The sequence below is a fragment of the Phacochoerus africanus genome, chromosome 3 (genome assembly GCF_016906955.1).
Source record: "Phacochoerus africanus isolate WHEZ1 chromosome 3, ROS_Pafr_v1, whole genome shotgun sequence".
NCBI lineage: Eukaryota > Metazoa > Chordata > Mammalia > Artiodactyla > Suidae > Phacochoerus > Phacochoerus africanus.
The window spans coordinates 169,853,694-169,870,830 of NC_062546.1; the positions used below are offsets into that span (position 1 = coordinate 169,853,694).

Genomic DNA, 17,137 nt, shown 5'->3' on the forward strand with positions numbered 1-17,137 from the left:
ACACTAAAAAACAATAACCACATAATTGGAAAGCAAGATATTACAAGCTCAGCATATCCTCTCTACCATGTAAATAAGTTTTAGAGGAACATGTATTAAAGAGAATGAGTGGGAAAGGAAGACACAGAGAAAAAATTTCAAAAAGCTTTTCAAACTACAGGTTAGTTAATTTTAAATCCTGGGTGACACACTGCTTATATTGTACCATAGGCATGGCCAATAACCCACCATGTTGACCCACAAAACAGCATGATTCAACCTATTACTGTTTTCCTAGAGACAAAATCTGTGCCAAGATAGGTATTGTTGTCACATTCATTCTGAGTCCCTAGATTCAGTCACTTGTAGTTAGTCCCTTTATTGAATGCAGCACTGACAAAAAATCCAGATCCCTTCTTAACTCTGTGGACAACTACCTTACAAATAAATCTATCAGCCACCACTACTGCAACTCTTCCTATGTGTCAGTTACTGTGCATACCTGTCACATGTTCAAATCTAACAAACCTATTTGGGGTGGGGTTTATTTTCCTAATTTAACAAATTCAGCCCAGCTAATATGTGTTAAAGCAGAAACTAGAGCCCAGATCTCTTTGAGTCCATCTGTAAAGCCAACCTAGAGGTCTCCAAACCACCGCAGACCAGACGGTTAGGCTCTTTCTGCATATGAAAAGGGCAAACAAGATGAAAGGATTAGTCTGAGAGTTGCAGGAACTGACCAGTGAATTCAGGCCAAAAACAGTACCTCGGGTCTGCCTGAAATGTCCTAAAAATCAAAGTAAGATGTTTTGGGACTTGAGTTGTCTAAGTCCTCGAGAATAGCTCCAATAACATCTCAGTAAACTCAGGTTTCCAATCTATTTATATTTGTGTGCTGGACGTCTTCAAGGCAGTTTATCTTCCCAGGACCTCATTAAAGTTACACGTGTATGATGAAGAACTGTCTTCTTGGCGTTTTAATCACTATACTCCATTTACCTCACTTCCAGTAGGAAGCTTTAGCTGGCTGACCTACACTCCTCCAGCCCCCTTTGCCTTCCCCAGAGACTTGGGACACCTTTACAAGACCCTATCGGGAACATGGGTGCACACTCCCTGGGTCTTCTCTAATCCTTTAGTGATGGCATAGCCTGACCTCTGTCCCAGCCCGTGACAGAGTCTTTGAGGGCAAGGATGTGCTCTGATACTTCCTCCATAGCTCCTGTGAGGCCTGGGCACTGCCAGGTACTCAGGTAGGTGTTTAAAGGGTTGATGAATGAATTTGTTATAAACTACATTACTTCTTAAGGAATCAGCTGTTTGTCAAATGAAAGGATCCGGAAAATGTTGCATGGATCAAGAAGAGAGGTCGTTTTCAAATAAACAGGAAGAGGTAAGTATCGGATATCCTATTTTAGTTGGGATTAACTGAAAAATACCAACCTCAATCCAAATTTATTTGTCTATTATGTTCAGTAAGTATAAAGTAAGTGAATTCAGCGCTTAAAAAGCCTTTGGCAGCTCCAAAAATTAGCAAGCCCATGATTTTCACAAAGCCAGTCGCATCACCGCAGAAGGCTGTTTTCCTTCAGAAGCATTGTAACTTTCTGTGCCTGGGTCATGGTTTACCTTCACTCCCACCCCTAACAAGCACCACAGAGGTGAAAGCAGTGGTGCATCTGCATGCTCATGCTAAGTAAATATCTGGCAATGATACCTGAGACCCAGCACAGAAGCTTAAAACCCAATTCCTGACACCGAAAGAGGAAACCGGAGCCCAGCAGATCTGCCAGGGAGACCATAAGGGTCCTCTGAGGGTGGGAAGAATCCCACCAGGCACGCCCTGTGGCTCTGGCACCTCCACTTAATATCCAGAAAGCCAGAGTCTCTCAAGTCTCACACTTGGAGATTCCTGGATGTCTCTCAGCATCTCTCAAGTTGTATTTGTAATTTTCGTTTTGTTTTGTTGAGATATGTACCAAACTGTACAATGAAGATGAATTCCAGCCCTTGGATCCAACACAGGAACCTATATTCCCTCCTGAACTGATAGTAAGATACTTTGCTTCTGTTGTCTCATAACATGGTGGGATATAAGCCTTTTTATATTACACTATAGGACTGCGGAGTTTGGGATATTAAAAGTTGGAAGTGTGTCCAACACAAAAACCCATTATTAGAAACGTGCTCTGCTTCACTGTGAATAACACAAAACAGACAGCTTAGGAGAGTGGTGCCACCAGGACTGCAGAGAGGTTGTTTTGGTCCACCTTCGCCATTGACTATCCTGAGCTCAGAGGGTGTGGGTGACGTTACCAAGGTCACACAGCTAACTGTGAGATGTGTTAGAGGCATTCTGTAAAACTGGTACAGTAAAAATCAGATGGTACTTATACTATAATGGAATTTTATTATTCCTACCATTGACCTCTGAGATCTCAACTCAGCGGGGAGAAAGAGAGAATGTACAAATAGTGTGGAGTGCCCATCCTTCTATTCTCTGACCACTCCCTGGAGAGCGCGTGCGACGAGGGACACGATTCTGCTGGCTTCTCAGAAGACCTCAGTCCCTCTGCACCCCTCAGAGTGTGAGAACTTGGACACACTTAGTACTTAAAGATTATATAAAGATATGTAGATAGATATAAATTTAGAGATATCTACGTCTTTATTTGTAAAGTTGCAAAAATAGCCATTTACACTCTACCTGGTGAATGATTTAAGGGATTTTTTTTTTTCCCCAAGGATAATTTTGCCTCTAACCAGTTTCTCTCCTACCGAAAAGAAAAGTCTAATCTCCAAAGGACAGGCCCCTCGGAGTCACTGTCAGGGCAGAACAAGAACAAGAAGCCTAGCCCTTTAATTCCAGGCTAAGACACCATCACTATATCATGCTGCCTCCTCTTAGCACACTCACTTCACAAATATAAAATTTGCTCTACTCCATATGCAGTTGTTGGTGGACAGACCCCTATTATGATGTTTATTCAAAGTTGCCCACACAGATCTTACCAATCGAGGTGGTTTCAAACAAGGCCAACCTTTCCTGATTCTTAGAAATTAAGTCGCCTCAAAAAGCTAAAATGATTAACAGGCCACTTGAATACCTAGAGCAGTGGATATTTTCACAGCACGTAGTTCAACAGCCTTCCTTGAAAGCCTATTGGCTTTGCTTCCCTGCAGAGAATGGCAGAAGATCCAAACAAAAGAAGGCTAGTGTTCCAAGGGGAAAGAACCACCTGGATCACCCCTGTGACCTTGAATGACCTTCTGGAGCTGAAAACCAACTTCCCCAAAGCCCCCCTCATCATGGGGAACACTACAGTGGGTAAGTGGTTTTTAAGCAAGTTTTTTAGTCTAGGTTAGATAACCCAAACATCTGTATCTCTTTTCAAACGCTTCATAAATGTGATTCACTTTTGTTAATAGATACGTACTACGATCCTTTAGAATGCTTTGTTGTTTTCTCTTGTGAATGAGTCATTTGCCTTGTAAATTTCATTCTGGATTATCAGCAAGCAATGTATATTAGCGTTCATTGTCTTTCTTACCTGTTTGCTTTAAATGCTTTTCTCCTTAAGGACCCAGTGTTAAATTCAGCAATAAATTCCATCCAGTTTTTATATCTCCACTTGGGCTTCCAGACCTTTATTTTGTGGACAGCACAGATGACGGTATGTACCTTTTTTGATCTAATAGGATGTAACCATTGGCTGTTTGTGAGTTGTTAATAATCAATTACATGCACTGGGCTAATTTGAGAACTTCATACAATATCTGACCTCATTTATTCATTCAAAAATATTTATTGAGCATCTGTTATGTGTCTTCCATGAGCTTTTTCAAACTCATTCGCTCAGCTGTGTCCTGATGTACCACGTTGTCCTAGGAGCTATATGGTGGGAGATGGCACATACCTCAGCCAAGTATGGAGAGATTGACTGAACAGGAAAACTTAAGACACTGGCTGGCCAGTAGGAAAGTTTCTCCCCTGCTATTACTTCCTGATTCACAAATTTGCTTGAAGCTCATCCTATACACATATACATTCACCAAAAAGAAAAACTGTCTTGGCCACAAGACTTGAAAATTTAACTGTGAACAGCAACCTTATTTATTTTTATACTCTTTTCATAGTTTACAAAGTGCTTTCCCATCTCTTGTTTCTTTTCATCCTCGTGACAACCCTGGGAGGTGGACACAGCAGGTAGCCTTGGAATCTCCATTTTCCTAAAGAATCAAAGGGCTTAAGTAACTTCCCAGCTTCACACAGCTGACACATGGTCAAATCACGACTAGATCCTAAGTCTTCTTACTCCTAGTCAAGTCTTCCTTCCTCATAATGCACCAAATAAGGCTGTCAGAGAAACAGATCCCCTGCCCACTCCCCAAACTCAGCATGTGAATGGATAACAGATTATAGGAGCTAAAAATCCTACATATGAGTAAATCTTCCATAATTAAACAGAAATCAAATGGAAAATTGTCAGCTTTCCTCTCTCATCTGCCAATCTTAGCCAGTCTACCTATTCTTTTTTTTTTTTTCTTTTTTTTAACCCATCAGGAAGTCCATGTCAGTGGACCTACGGGAGGAAGTGAAGTCTGGGGAGACCAGGCTATAGGGAGAGGGCTGGGAGGAAGGCATGGGGTACTTGGTTAGAGTGGGGAGGAGGTGGAGGTACTGGCGAGTTAGAGTCTGTAGAGTTAGGTCCATGTTTCTCAACCTTTTCATTGTTGCCTCTCTAAGGAGAGCTAGGCATCCCTAATCATCCCTCCACGAAATTTAAACAGCACAGGCAGACAGTGTAACTGTATGTGTAGCAGGGCTTTATACATTAAAACAATAAGATCCCCCCCACTTGGGGGCAGGATTGCCCCCAATGAGGATGCATGAATCTGATGACATCACCGCTCCAAGCACTCCCTTGTAAGAACACGTGCAAATCAGACTGACCCACAGTACAGACAGGTATCTGTTCTTGTTCTGATAAGGGAACAGTAGGAAGAGATGGCTGTGGAGAAGGGAAAGTGGTTAACGCAGACTTGCTGGTCAACTCTCACTTGGGCATAATGATTTTTTAAAAGTCTTACAGAACCTTGGCTGAAATTTTCATATTTGATCAATTTATTCAGGAAAACTCTAAAATGGGAATAAACAATGTAATGAATTTCAGATATCTGTGGTTGATATGTCCTAAAATATAAGGCATATATGACTATATACATGACTGAGAAAAAAACTTTGGTACTTAATATTTGAGAATAAAGCAAATCCAGAAATATATTTATCTCTAGTTACTGTCTTTCTAAGTTAATGTGAAAAGAGAAGATATATTTGAAAGATGTCTCCCAGCAGCCTATATGTCTGGTTACCATTCACTTTAAGTTTATATTCCACTCCTTACTTTCAGGGGTGACAATAGGTGCAGGATACAGCCTGGCCCAGTTGAATGATGCCTTACAATTTATTGTTTCTGAGCAACCAAAAGAGAAAACAAAGACCTACCGTGCTCTCCTGAAGCACCTGAGGACATTGGCTGGAGCCCAGATTAGGAATATGGCGGTATGTTCTCTAGCATTAAGAAGCCACAGTTAGGAGTTCCCGTCGTGGCGCAGTGGTTAACAAATCCAACTAGGAACCATGAGGTTGCGGGTTCGGTCCCTGCCCTTGCTCAGATCCCGCATTGCCGTGAGCTGTGGTGTAGGTTGCAGACGCGGCTCGGATCCTGCATTGCTGTGGCTCTGGCGTAGGCCAGTGGCTACAGCTCCGATTTGACCCCTAGCCTGGGAACCTCCATATGTCGCGGGAGCGGCCCAAAGAAATAGCAAAAAGACAAAAAAAAAAAAAAAGAAGTAGCCACAGTTAGACACAGGCATGCAGTTCTGTTCAGTCTAGCAAATGCTATTCTGAAGAGGAATCTCAAGTTCATATCAAACAAGTCTCTACAGGATGGACGTGAGTGTGTATGTACGTGCCCAAAGTGAGGAGTATCACATCATGTGTGTGTGTGTCCAAAGAAGGAGCATTTTATATTTTATGACTATGCCCAAATTCTCATCCAACCTGTCATCTGGGAGTGGCATGATCCTCGAGAAGCCACTTGACCTCCTTAAGCCACTGTTTCTTTATTTTAAAAATTAGATCTCACAGTGGGTTAAGGATCCGGCGTTGCCGTGAGCTGTGGTCATAGACGTGGCTCGGATCCCGTGTTGCTGTGGCTCTGGCGTAGGCTGGCAGCTACAGCTCCGATTTGACCCCTAGCCTGGGAACCTCCATATGCCACAGGAGCAGCCCTAGAAAAAGCAAAAAGACAAAAAAAATAAAAGTTAGAGCTCACCCAAATGGTCCATGTGCAGCTCTGACAGTCTGTGAAATCTGTCTTTAACCAAGTGTAGTGAACAAGGTCCTACATTTCCAAAATACACTTTTCTGGCTAGTTCTCCTTTTAGACCTTTGCGCTGAGGTTGGTTTCCAAACAGGTCTGTTTTGGATGTCCCCGTTTTCTAGCTGACCGAGATTTCCTTATTATCTACGATTTAAGAGTGATCGGTTGAAACTCTTACCCGTTCCACACATGGTGGGTAGTTCACCAGGATTTGGTAGGGGCATGTCTCCTGATTGTCTCTGGCCCTGTTTCTCTCCATTCTCAAAATCTACATTATGTTTTCACCTTCTGCATCTTCTGTCACTTTTTCTGCACCACTTTATTCCTCTTGACATTGGCTTGCCCCCTTAACTCCCCTCAAAGGTCCTTGTTCAAGGCTGTGTCAAAGCAGCTGTATTGATGGGTTGAGGCAATAAGAATTCTGTTGCACAGTAGCACACACACATTTGAGTGTGAATCTACAGATCCTGGGTCTTTAGAGTAACTCACGTTCCAGTCTCCGCTCTCCCCCATGTTATTGGACACTTATGCTGGGGTCAGTTCTCAAAGTAGGTTTTCTCCTCATTGCACATGGAGAAGCAATATTTTTCAAGTAATACATTTAAACTGAGATCAGGGGATGAGAATCTTGGACAGTGTGTTGTCTGACTATATTTAGCTGCCCCCAAACTTTGCCAGGTCTTTCTATGAAACAAAGAAGAGAATTTTAAAAACCTACCCCAGGTCCCTATATACATAACTCCTTATTTGTCAATTAACTACAAGTAGTTTTTAAATGTCATCTTTTCTTTTGTATTTAGACTTTAGGGGGACATGTGGTGAGCAGGCCTAACTATTCTGACCTAAATCCCATTCTAGCAGCAGGAAATGCCATCATCAATCTGATATCTAAAGGTAAGAGATTAAGGTTTAGACATTCTGTTTTAGAATTATCACCATCAGTTATGTAGCTCCTTCTGAAAATTAAGGACTAGAAATCCAAATATATCTTAGACTCACCAAATATATAGGCTATATCTACATTACCTCAAAAATAAGGATAAAACTGAGGTCATTCTCCCTGTTCTCTAGATGTTCTATATTTTGTAGGTCAGATAAGTTAACCTGACAACTTTTCTTAACTATTTGCCCATGTTTATGTACAGTCCAAATTGTAGAATCAAAGCAGTTTAAAATTTTTAATGAGATGTATATCTGTGATTTTAAAGTCTTAAGGTATATTTCATTTCAGAGCTTCATAAAGGTGCAAATTTTCCTTATAGTACTTTTCATTTTAAATAAAATCAAGTTTTGGGGGCATATGACTCATTACTTCTCTCTTTGGTCAATGATTAGCTTGAGCTTTGCCAAGGGAAAATGATTTAAACTTAGAGAAATAAGGACAAATGCACATTTGTCATAGGGCTATTGATATATCTTCTCTTCGATTAAAATCAAAATTTTTAAAATATGGTGGATCAAATACGAGAGTATGGTAAACTGTTTTTTTAAAAAATGCTGTATCAAGCATGCCACCTCTGCCCTTCATCCCGTCTCTAGCTCTTTGGACAGGTCGCTTGACCTCTCTAGACCCTGGGCCTCAGCTTTTCCACTCGTGAAATGCATTTTAACCATTGCCTGTTTTCTCTCTGTGAACCTACATTGCCCTGGGTTGTTTCCAAATAGCTTTAAAGTTCTTCAAAGCCAAAATTTTGTGAGTGGTGTATGTGGGCAATAAGAACCAGAAAAGACTTTTTAGCATATCAGATCTGACTCTGCCATTCTGCAGATGAGGAACAAGAAGCCCAGAGGTTCTGTGACCTGCCTCAGGTGACCCAGCCTGGGAGCCAGAATGAGAACCCACCTACCTGGCTCCCAGCTGCTCTCCCTCTTTTCTTCCAGAGGCATCACATCTGCCCCTCACCGAATATTCTCCAATTTGGCAAATTCATCCTAATCAGAGTCATTTTCTCTAATAGAAGGAGAACGACAGATTCCTTTAGACGGCCATTTCCTTGAGAGATCACCTGATGCCAGCCTTAAGCCCGAAGAGGTTGTGTTATCTGTGTATATTCCCCACTCTCCTCAGGTAAGGGCACCCTGACCTGCACCTACCCCAGGGACGCCCCACTCACCCCAAGCAGTGGGCCACAGATGGGCATCCAAGGGAGTGATGTCTTCTCCATTTCCAACCACCTGCTGCAGGGAGCCCTCTGGGGCTGCTCACAGGAAGGGGAACCTTCCCAGGTGACCATTGGATTTGCTCTCATATCAGGGCCACAGTAGGACCTTGTGGGCTCTAGGCACTTTGCCTTGATGAGTCTCTCCCTCCATAAAAGATCAAGTAAAAAAGTACACACGACTGTACATATGAATATAATCTAGGCTGCCTTCAATGTTATATATTCATTATTATTATACTCATTTTTTTCTTTTGATTTTAAGAGAAATGAAAACATTTCCCTGAACCCTATTTCTCTGCCTAAAGGGTACAAAAGAAGAGCTGAATCTGGGGCTTCAGACAAATACATAACTTAGCCAAGACTGAGTAAAACCATAGTCAATGTCATCAGCAAGTTGACTGTAAATTGAAAGTTCATCACCGTAAAGATACTTCCAAGTCAGCCAGCATTTATTAACCAAATATTTTAAATACATTTATTGACTGATTAAATACCTACCATGCAACATGCTGGGCACAGTGCTAAACTCCGAAGACTACAAGGATTGAAAAGACACAGGGTACTGTCCTCAAAGGTCTCTAAGTCTAAGGGGAAGGGCTTGGAATAGGGAAAAACTAATCATCTCAGACAGGAGATGAGTGGACGAAGAGCTAAAGTAGTTCTGGTGACGGGGAGAGGCCTGCCCTGGTGTTGTTAAAGGCAAGGGGAGGCAGTTGGGATCAGCAAAGATCAGGGGTGGTCATTCTAGGCAGGAGAACAGCATGGGGATGGGGATGGGGGATGGCAGGTTGGGGGCCAGGCAGCAGGGCAGGAGGGCTGGAGCAGCCTGGAGATGAGTTTGTGCAGGAGGTGGGGCACCATCACCAAGCACATCTATTGCTCCATCAAGGAGATTGTACGTGTCCTAGCAAACAGCCCCCTCTGAAAGCTTTAAGGCAACGGAAAATCTTAATGAAATATCAATCACTAGAAAGATAGAGGAGATATTGGTTAGAGAATAGACTGAAAGTTGAATGAATGACCAGTTAGGAGGCTAATGAAATAATTCAGGTGGAAGAGGGTAATGAGGAGTGGAGGGGAAAGCCCTCACCAGTTGGTACTATAGAGCAAGTATGATCAGTGTGTCTCAAACACTTCATCCCTTTGCTTTCTATATCAGAAATGTTTTAGGAGTTCTTGTCATGGCGCAGCATTTAATGAATCCCACTAGTATCCATGAGGATGCAGGTTCAGTCCCTGGCCCCGTTCAGTGGATTAAGGATCCAGTGTTGTGTTGCCGTGAGCTGTGGTGTAGGTCGCAGACATAGCTCAGATCTGGCGTTTGCTGTGGCTGTGGTGTAAGCCGGTGGCTACAGTTCTGATTGGACCCCTAGCCTAGGAACTTCCATATGCTGTGGGTGTGGCCCTAAAAAGCAAAAAAGAGAAAAGTTTTGTCCTCAGCAGGGTCCATGACAGTTGGGTTTAATTTCTCCCCCACCCCCACCGAGATACTGGCCACACTGAGAGGCTTTCCTACTTGATGGTTCCAATGTTGCACACTAGTAATGAAATTTAGATATTTAACCTTTCTAGATTTAAACCTAGAAAGCACTTTGGAGAATATCTTCCCTATGTTTTTTTTTTTTTTTTTTTTGACAGTAGAACTCTTTATTCAAATAAAAACTACACAGAACACCAAACTGAAACAGTTACAAGTGGAGGTGATATAGTCACTGTGAGAGGCGCCCCGCCTCCTGATTTCCCCTCACCCCTCTCAGCAGCCCCTGAGGCACCACCTGATCAAATTTAATCTTATTGTTTTAAAACTGGAACAGGAGTTCCCGTCGTGGCGCAGTGGTTAACGAATCCGACTAAGAACCATGAGGTTGCAGGTTCAATCCCTGCCCTTGCTCAGTGGGTTAATGATCTGGCGTTGCCGCGAGCTGTGGTGTAGGTCGCAGACGCGGCTCAGATCCTGCGTTGCTGTGGCTCTGGCGTAGGCCGGTGGCTACAGCTCCGATTCGACCCCTAGCCTGGGAACCTCCATATGCCGCGGGAGCGGCCCAAGAAATAGCAACAACAACAACAACAAAAAAGACAAAAGACAAAAAATAAATAAAAAATAAATAAATAAAACTGGAACAGTTTAAGTCACCTGCCCAAGGCCACACGTGGTATGATTCAGAGTCAAAAGTGGATAAGCATAGACTCTGGAGCCAGACTGCTTGGATTTCAACACACCAGTACTGCCACTTACTGTGTGACATTGTCAAGTTACTCAACCTCTCAGTCTCCTCATTAGTAAATTGGACATGAGTAGAGCTGTTGTGGGGATTAAACATTAATACATGCAAAGCACAAGGGCAGCACTCACACGCAGTCAGCACTATACCCAATAACCACACCTAGGCGAGAACGCATGTCATTCACAGGATACTTTTCATTATGAATAACCATCATAGTTGTTGCTGTACATTGGACACTGGAGATAAGCCAGTGTTTTTCTGTTTCCAGTGGCACTTTGTGTCAGGACTCCGGATGGCCCAACGTCAAGAGAATGCCTCTGCCATTGCCAATGCCGGGATGAGTGTGCAGTTTGAGGAAGGCACAGACAGGATCAAGGCCCTTCAAATGTTCTACGGAAGTGTTGGCCCCACTGTTGTCTCTGCCAGCCAAGCCTGCCAGAAGCTTATTGGGAGGTATGTCATAGCACATCTGGAATGTGGAATGCAGCCCTTTCCATCTTAGTATTTTAATGAAAATAGCACATGGAGAACTTTTTCCAATTATGAAACATATATGCATAATTATATATATAGACATAACTATATATATATAACATATATATAGACATATATATAACATATATATATAGACATAACTGTGCAGAAATTTTAAGCACTGCAATAAAGTACAAAGGGAATAAAAACCACCCAAAACCAACCTCCTTGAAGATACAATGATTCTTGTGTTGCAGTTTCTATAAGATTAATGTGCAAGTTAATCTAAGTAGATATTAACTTTAAAATTTCACTTTTAATTAACGTGCAAAATAAATAAATGTTTCCAATACTGTGTTCTAAGGCAACAGAAAATGTCCTTAAACAGCTTAAAAAAGATGAAATATTCCGAAAGGTTAATTGGCCTTCCTTCTGTCATTGTCATAATTTCTAGCATTTGGAAAGTAAGTTTTAAAAATTCTTCCAACTAGTGTTTTCACGTTAATTTTTATCCACCCATCATATTCATTGTCAACAGTTAGAACTCAATGCAACTTTTTTCTCAGGTACTGAAATAACTCAGTGCTTCCAAATCATTTATATAGAAACTTTCATTTGTGAAAAATATTGCAAATATCATCAACAATACATTCATTACCTGTGTGGTGCCTGTGCCAGGCGTGGTCTAGTTACTGGAGATAGAGCAGTGAACAAGGCAAAGTCCCAGATCTTGGGAAGCTTGATTTTAGTTCTGTTTTTACCCAAGCTATTTGAGGTAAATCAACATTCCCAGGCCATGAAGTTAAACATAATAAAAACAGACAATCTGATTAGAAAATGGGCAGAGAGTCGGAGTTGACATTTTTCCAAAGAACACAATAAAAATGGCCAACAGGCATATGAAAAGGTGCTCAACACTAATAATCAGGGAAATGCAAGTCCAAACCAATAAGGTGCCACCTCACACCTGTTAGAATGGTTGTCATCAAAAAGGCAGGAAACAGGGAGTTCCCTGATGATCTAGTGATTTAGAACTCAGTGCTTTTACCGCTACAGCCCAGCTTTCAATCTCTGGTCTGGGAATTGAGACCCCACATCAAGCAGGTGCACACCAGGGCCAAAATTTTTTAAAGAACGACAAACTGTAACATGGGTTGGGAAGAATGTGAAGAAAAGGAAGCCCTTATGCACCATTGGTGGGAATAGTGCAGCCACTATGAAAACAGTATTAAGGTTCCTCAAAAAATTAAAAATAGAACTGCTATATGTTCAAAGAATCCTGATTCTGGGTATTTATCCCAGAAAAATGAAAACTCTAACTCAAAAGGCATAAGCAACCCCATGTTGATGGCAGCATTATTTATGTTGATGAAAGCAATCTAAGTGTCCATTCAACCTGTTTCCATCAATGAATGAATGTATAAAGGAGATGTATGTGAATATTATTCAGCCATAATTAAAAAAGGGTATCTTTCCATTTGTGACACCATGGATGGACCTCAGAGGCATCATGCTAAGTGAAATAAGTCAGAGAAAAACATACACTGTACAATCTCACTTATATGTGGAATATAAAACAAAACAAAACAAAAACTGAGCTCATGGATGCAGAGAATGGATTGATGGTTTCCTGGGTGGCTGGGGGAAGGGTGGCATGGCAAATGGGTAAAGGGGGTTAAAGAAGTACAAACTTCCAGCTGTAAAGTAATTGTCACAGAGATGTAACATGACAGCACAGTGACTATAGTTAGTAATACTACATTGTATATCTAAAAGTTGCTAAAAGAGTAGATCTTAAAAGTTCTCATCACACGAAAAAAATCATAACAGTGTGTGGTGATGGATGTTAACTAGATTTATTGTGGTGATCATTTTATAATACATGTAAATATCAAATCATAATGTTACACACCTGCAACTAATATAATGTTATATGTCAATTATATTGCAATGAAAATTAAAATTCTACAAAGGATTCTAAAAAAGGAGGACTTGGTAAGGGAAATTTGGGAACCACTGCATCGGATTCTAAAGAAAGCTACTGAGGTATCTGAAGGTATTCTGTGTAGACATCAAAGATGAAGAGAGATTGCTCTCCATTGTTTCTTGCTCCATTAGATTCTTGTCTGTCTGCCTCTCCCATGAAATGCTTACATTCCTTCCAACTAGGCAATGGGATGACCAAATGCTGAGTGATGCCTGCCGGTTGGTGCTGGATGAGATTTACATCCCGCCAGCAGCTAAGGGTGGCATGGTGGAATATAGGCGAACCCTCATCATCAGCTTACTCTTCAAATTCTACCTCAGAGTGAGACAAGGACTGAATAAAATGGTAACTGACCTCTCAGGGTCTCTGGGTACCTTGGCATGGCAGGCATGAGTCTGCACAAGAAGGACCTCCTCAACACTTGGAGGGTGTCGGGTGTAGAGCCCTCAGGGCATCCTTCCCAGGCTCCAGCAGCTTCCTCCTGGCCCTTCGGGTTTCCCTTCTTCCTCACTTCCCTTACTCCTGAGCTGAGAAGAGGACAACTTTGTTATTCCATTTGCCTTAAACTTGTATGACAAATGCCAGTAGTACAGTGCTACAAAATCTTTTTTTTTTTTTTTTTTAGGGCTGCACTTGTGGCATATGGAGGTTCCCAGGCTAGTAGGGGTCAAATCGGAGCTGTAGCCACCAGCCACAGCCACAGCCACACAGGATCCGAGCCTCGTCTGCAACCTACACCACAGCTCACGGCAACGCCAGATCCTTAACCCACTGAGTGAGGCCAGGGATCGAACCCTAGTCTTCATGGATGCTAGTCGGGTTTGTTAACCACTGAGCCACGATGGGAACTTCAATCTTTTTTTTTTTTTAATTGCTTTTTAGGGCTGCACCCGTGGCACATGGAAGTTCCCAGGCCAGGTGTTGAATCGGAACTGCAGCTGCCAACCTACTCCATGGCCACAGCAACATGGGATCTGAGCTGCAACTGCAACCTACATCACAGCTCACAGCAATGCTAGATCCCAGCTCACTGAGGGAGGCCAGGGATCGAACCCACATCTTCATGGATACTAGTTGGATTTGTTTCTGTTGAGCCAAAACGGGAACTCCCAAAATCATTTTTAGTAACTGCAGAATATTGTATTTTATGGATGTACTATGGTTTATCCATTTCCTTTTTGTTGGATATTTATGTTAATTCTAGCTTCTTCACTGTCACAGATAGTCTGTACTCAAACATCCTTGTAGGTTAATTTTTGTCTACTCCCTCAGTAGCTTCTTTGAGATATGTGCCCAGAAGATTGGCCTGGATTTGAAAGCACAGTCTCCAATTAGAAGTTACGTATTTCCCTCCTTTTAATAGGAGACCTTATGAGTTCTCACTGTGTCTCAGTGGGTTAAGAGCCCAACACAGTGTCTGTAAGGATGTGGATTTATCCCTGGCCTCGCTCTGGTGTTGCTGTGGCTGTGACATAGGCCTGAAGCTGCAGCCCCAATTCAACCCCTAGCCCAAGAACTTCCATATGCTGCAAGGGCAGCTATAAAAAAAACAAAACAAAATAAAAACAAAGGGAGACCTTGTCGTAAAGGGAGGTCTTCACTTTCCAGAAATAACATTCACCTTTCTGTGTGCATAAGGAGATGTACTTCTTCAAATAATAGCTACTGTTATAGGGATCTCAACCCTCAGGGCTCTCTTCCAGCAAAACTAGTGTCTAATATCTGGGAGAATAAATTGGATAACTTATTTCTCTACATGTGTCTTCCCAACCTAGTCACTCATATTGTAAAATTAAATGTGAAATAATCTTCTTCTCAGGATCCCCAGAAGTTTCCCAATATCCCAGAAAAGTTCCTGAGTGCTCTGGAAGACTTTCCCATAGAAACACCCCAAGGAATTCAGATGTTCCAGGTCAGTAGGCAGGGCTTTTTTGTTTTTTAATCAGTCTGTGATTTAGATGTATGCATTATGCATGCATCTCCCTTCATTTCAATAACTATATTTTTTATTACATGTAAAGATAAAATCTGCTAAAGCCAGCTGTTGTTACCCATTGTCACCCACACATGACTTGGTTGGTTTAGCGTCTGTGCTTTTACTCAAGGCCACCAGTGGAATTAGATTCTCCTTTCCCCACTATTTTCAGTTTTGCTGTTTAAAATTTCCTCCTTTTCTTGGCCAATGTCTGTCCTTTAAAACCTCACTCAACATTTATTGCTTCTAGAAAAACTTCCCTGCTTCATGACAACCATCCTAAATCTCCTAGGAACTTATGTGTTTCTCTTGCACCAAATTAGTTGTGTAAACTATTCTTTATTGCTATACAAAGTTGATTACATTATGTTAACATGTTTGTGTGTGTTTGGATACCTCAACAAGGTTGTAGCAGCTTTGAGAACAGGAAAAATTATCTTTCTTTTGAGGGGGGAACAAAAGAGTAGTTTTAACCAAAATTTATCCTTTACCATAGTACCCAATGGACATGCATTAATTTTGACTCACAGACATGGATACTCAATTGCCTATAGTTTTTCTTGACTTTGGGGTAAGCCAGATACGTCAGCCCCAATTTTCAGTGCATAAGAATGCCTGGCAGTAAAATCTCTTGCTTTATTCATAAACAGTGTGTGGATCCCTCCCAACCCCCACAAGATCCAGTCGGCCACCCAGTCATGCACCAGTCAGCCATTAAACACGCCACAGGGGAAGCTGTGTTTGTTGATGACATGCCCCCCATCGCCCAAGAACTGTTCCTGGCTGTAGTCACCAGCACCAGAGCTCATGCAAAGATCATGTAAGGAAACATAAAATGTTCCTGTATGCCACTGGAATTGCATTTCACAAGTTCATATTCAAATTGAGAATTTATTATGTATGAGTCAATTAAGAATAATCTCTTCTTTTGCATGGGAATAAAACTTTTTTTTTTCAGTCTTTTGTCTTTTTAGGGATGCACCCGAGGCACATGGAAATTCCCATGCTAGGGGTCAAATCTGAGCTGTAGCTGCTGGCCCAACACCAGAGCCACAGCAACTGGGGATCCAAGCCGCATCTGCGACCTACACCACAGCTTACGGCAACACTGGATCCTTAACCCACTGAGCAAGGCCAGGGATCGAACCTGTGTCCTCGTGGATAGTAGTAGGGTTTGTTAACTCCTGAGCCATGATGGGAACTCTGGAAATCAATCATTTTTAAGCAAAGTTATGAAGACTCTATCACCCAAAGTCAGGACACCAGCTAACTGCTAGCACTTTTCAACATAGAGTACTGCCCAGGACTTATATGAGGTCCCCTATAGTTTTTCCCATTGTTTGAGAAGAGTTTTGTATTACCCTGAACTTACCCCTGCAACTTTAATATGTGCTTTCAAATTTTCCCTCCTAGATCAATCGATACTTCAGAAGCCCTGGCACTTCCAGGTGTTGTTGATGTGATAACAGCAGAGGATGTTCCAGGAGATAATAACCATCAAGGAGAGATTTTCTATGCACAGAATGAGGTGTGTGATTTCTGTGTGGCTTATTATTCCAATGCTCTGCTGAAAACGCCAAAATGATTACTGGTATGGATTCCTGTTCACATCACAAAGGCATGCAGGGACCCAGTGACTTCCGCCTCAGCGATTCTCAACTTCTCTCTTGAAGTTCCCATCGTGGCCCAGCGGTTAACGTCCATGAGGATGTGGGTTCAATCCCTGGCCTCACTCGGTGGGTTAAGGATCCAGCGGTGCCATGAGCTGTGGTGTAGGTCACAGACACAGCTCAGATACATAGCTGTGGCTGTGGTGTAGGCCACCAGCTACAGCTCCGATTGGACCCGAGCCTGGGAACCTCCATATGACACTGGTGCAGCACTGAAAAGACCAAAAATATATATATATATATATATCTCTTGAGTGGTGTGGACCCTTTTGAGATTCT

At 42.1% G+C, this 17,137-nt stretch overlaps 1 protein-coding gene across 1 annotated transcript in view; it reads left to right on the top strand.

The window, feature by feature from the left end:
- The window catches only part of LOC125123423 (aldehyde oxidase 4-like), a 63,927-nt gene that overhangs the window by 14,666 nt on the left and 32,124 nt on the right, over window positions 1-17,137 (top strand). Inside the window, exons 7-18 of the mRNA XM_047773183.1 lie at window positions 1,289-1,372; window positions 1,951-2,031; window positions 3,163-3,307; window positions 3,561-3,653; window positions 5,391-5,542; window positions 7,166-7,259; window positions 8,324-8,433; window positions 11,021-11,205; window positions 13,396-13,558; window positions 15,033-15,125; window positions 15,839-16,008; window positions 16,602-16,716. Of these exons, the coding sequence (XP_047629139.1) occupies window positions 1,289-1,372; window positions 1,951-2,031; window positions 3,163-3,307; window positions 3,561-3,653; window positions 5,391-5,542; window positions 7,166-7,259; window positions 8,324-8,433; window positions 11,021-11,205; window positions 13,396-13,558; window positions 15,033-15,125; window positions 15,839-16,008; window positions 16,602-16,716 (1,485 nt within the window). The remainder of the gene's footprint in view (window positions 1-1,288; window positions 1,373-1,950; window positions 2,032-3,162; window positions 3,308-3,560; window positions 3,654-5,390; window positions 5,543-7,165; window positions 7,260-8,323; window positions 8,434-11,020; window positions 11,206-13,395; window positions 13,559-15,032; window positions 15,126-15,838; window positions 16,009-16,601; window positions 16,717-17,137) is intronic.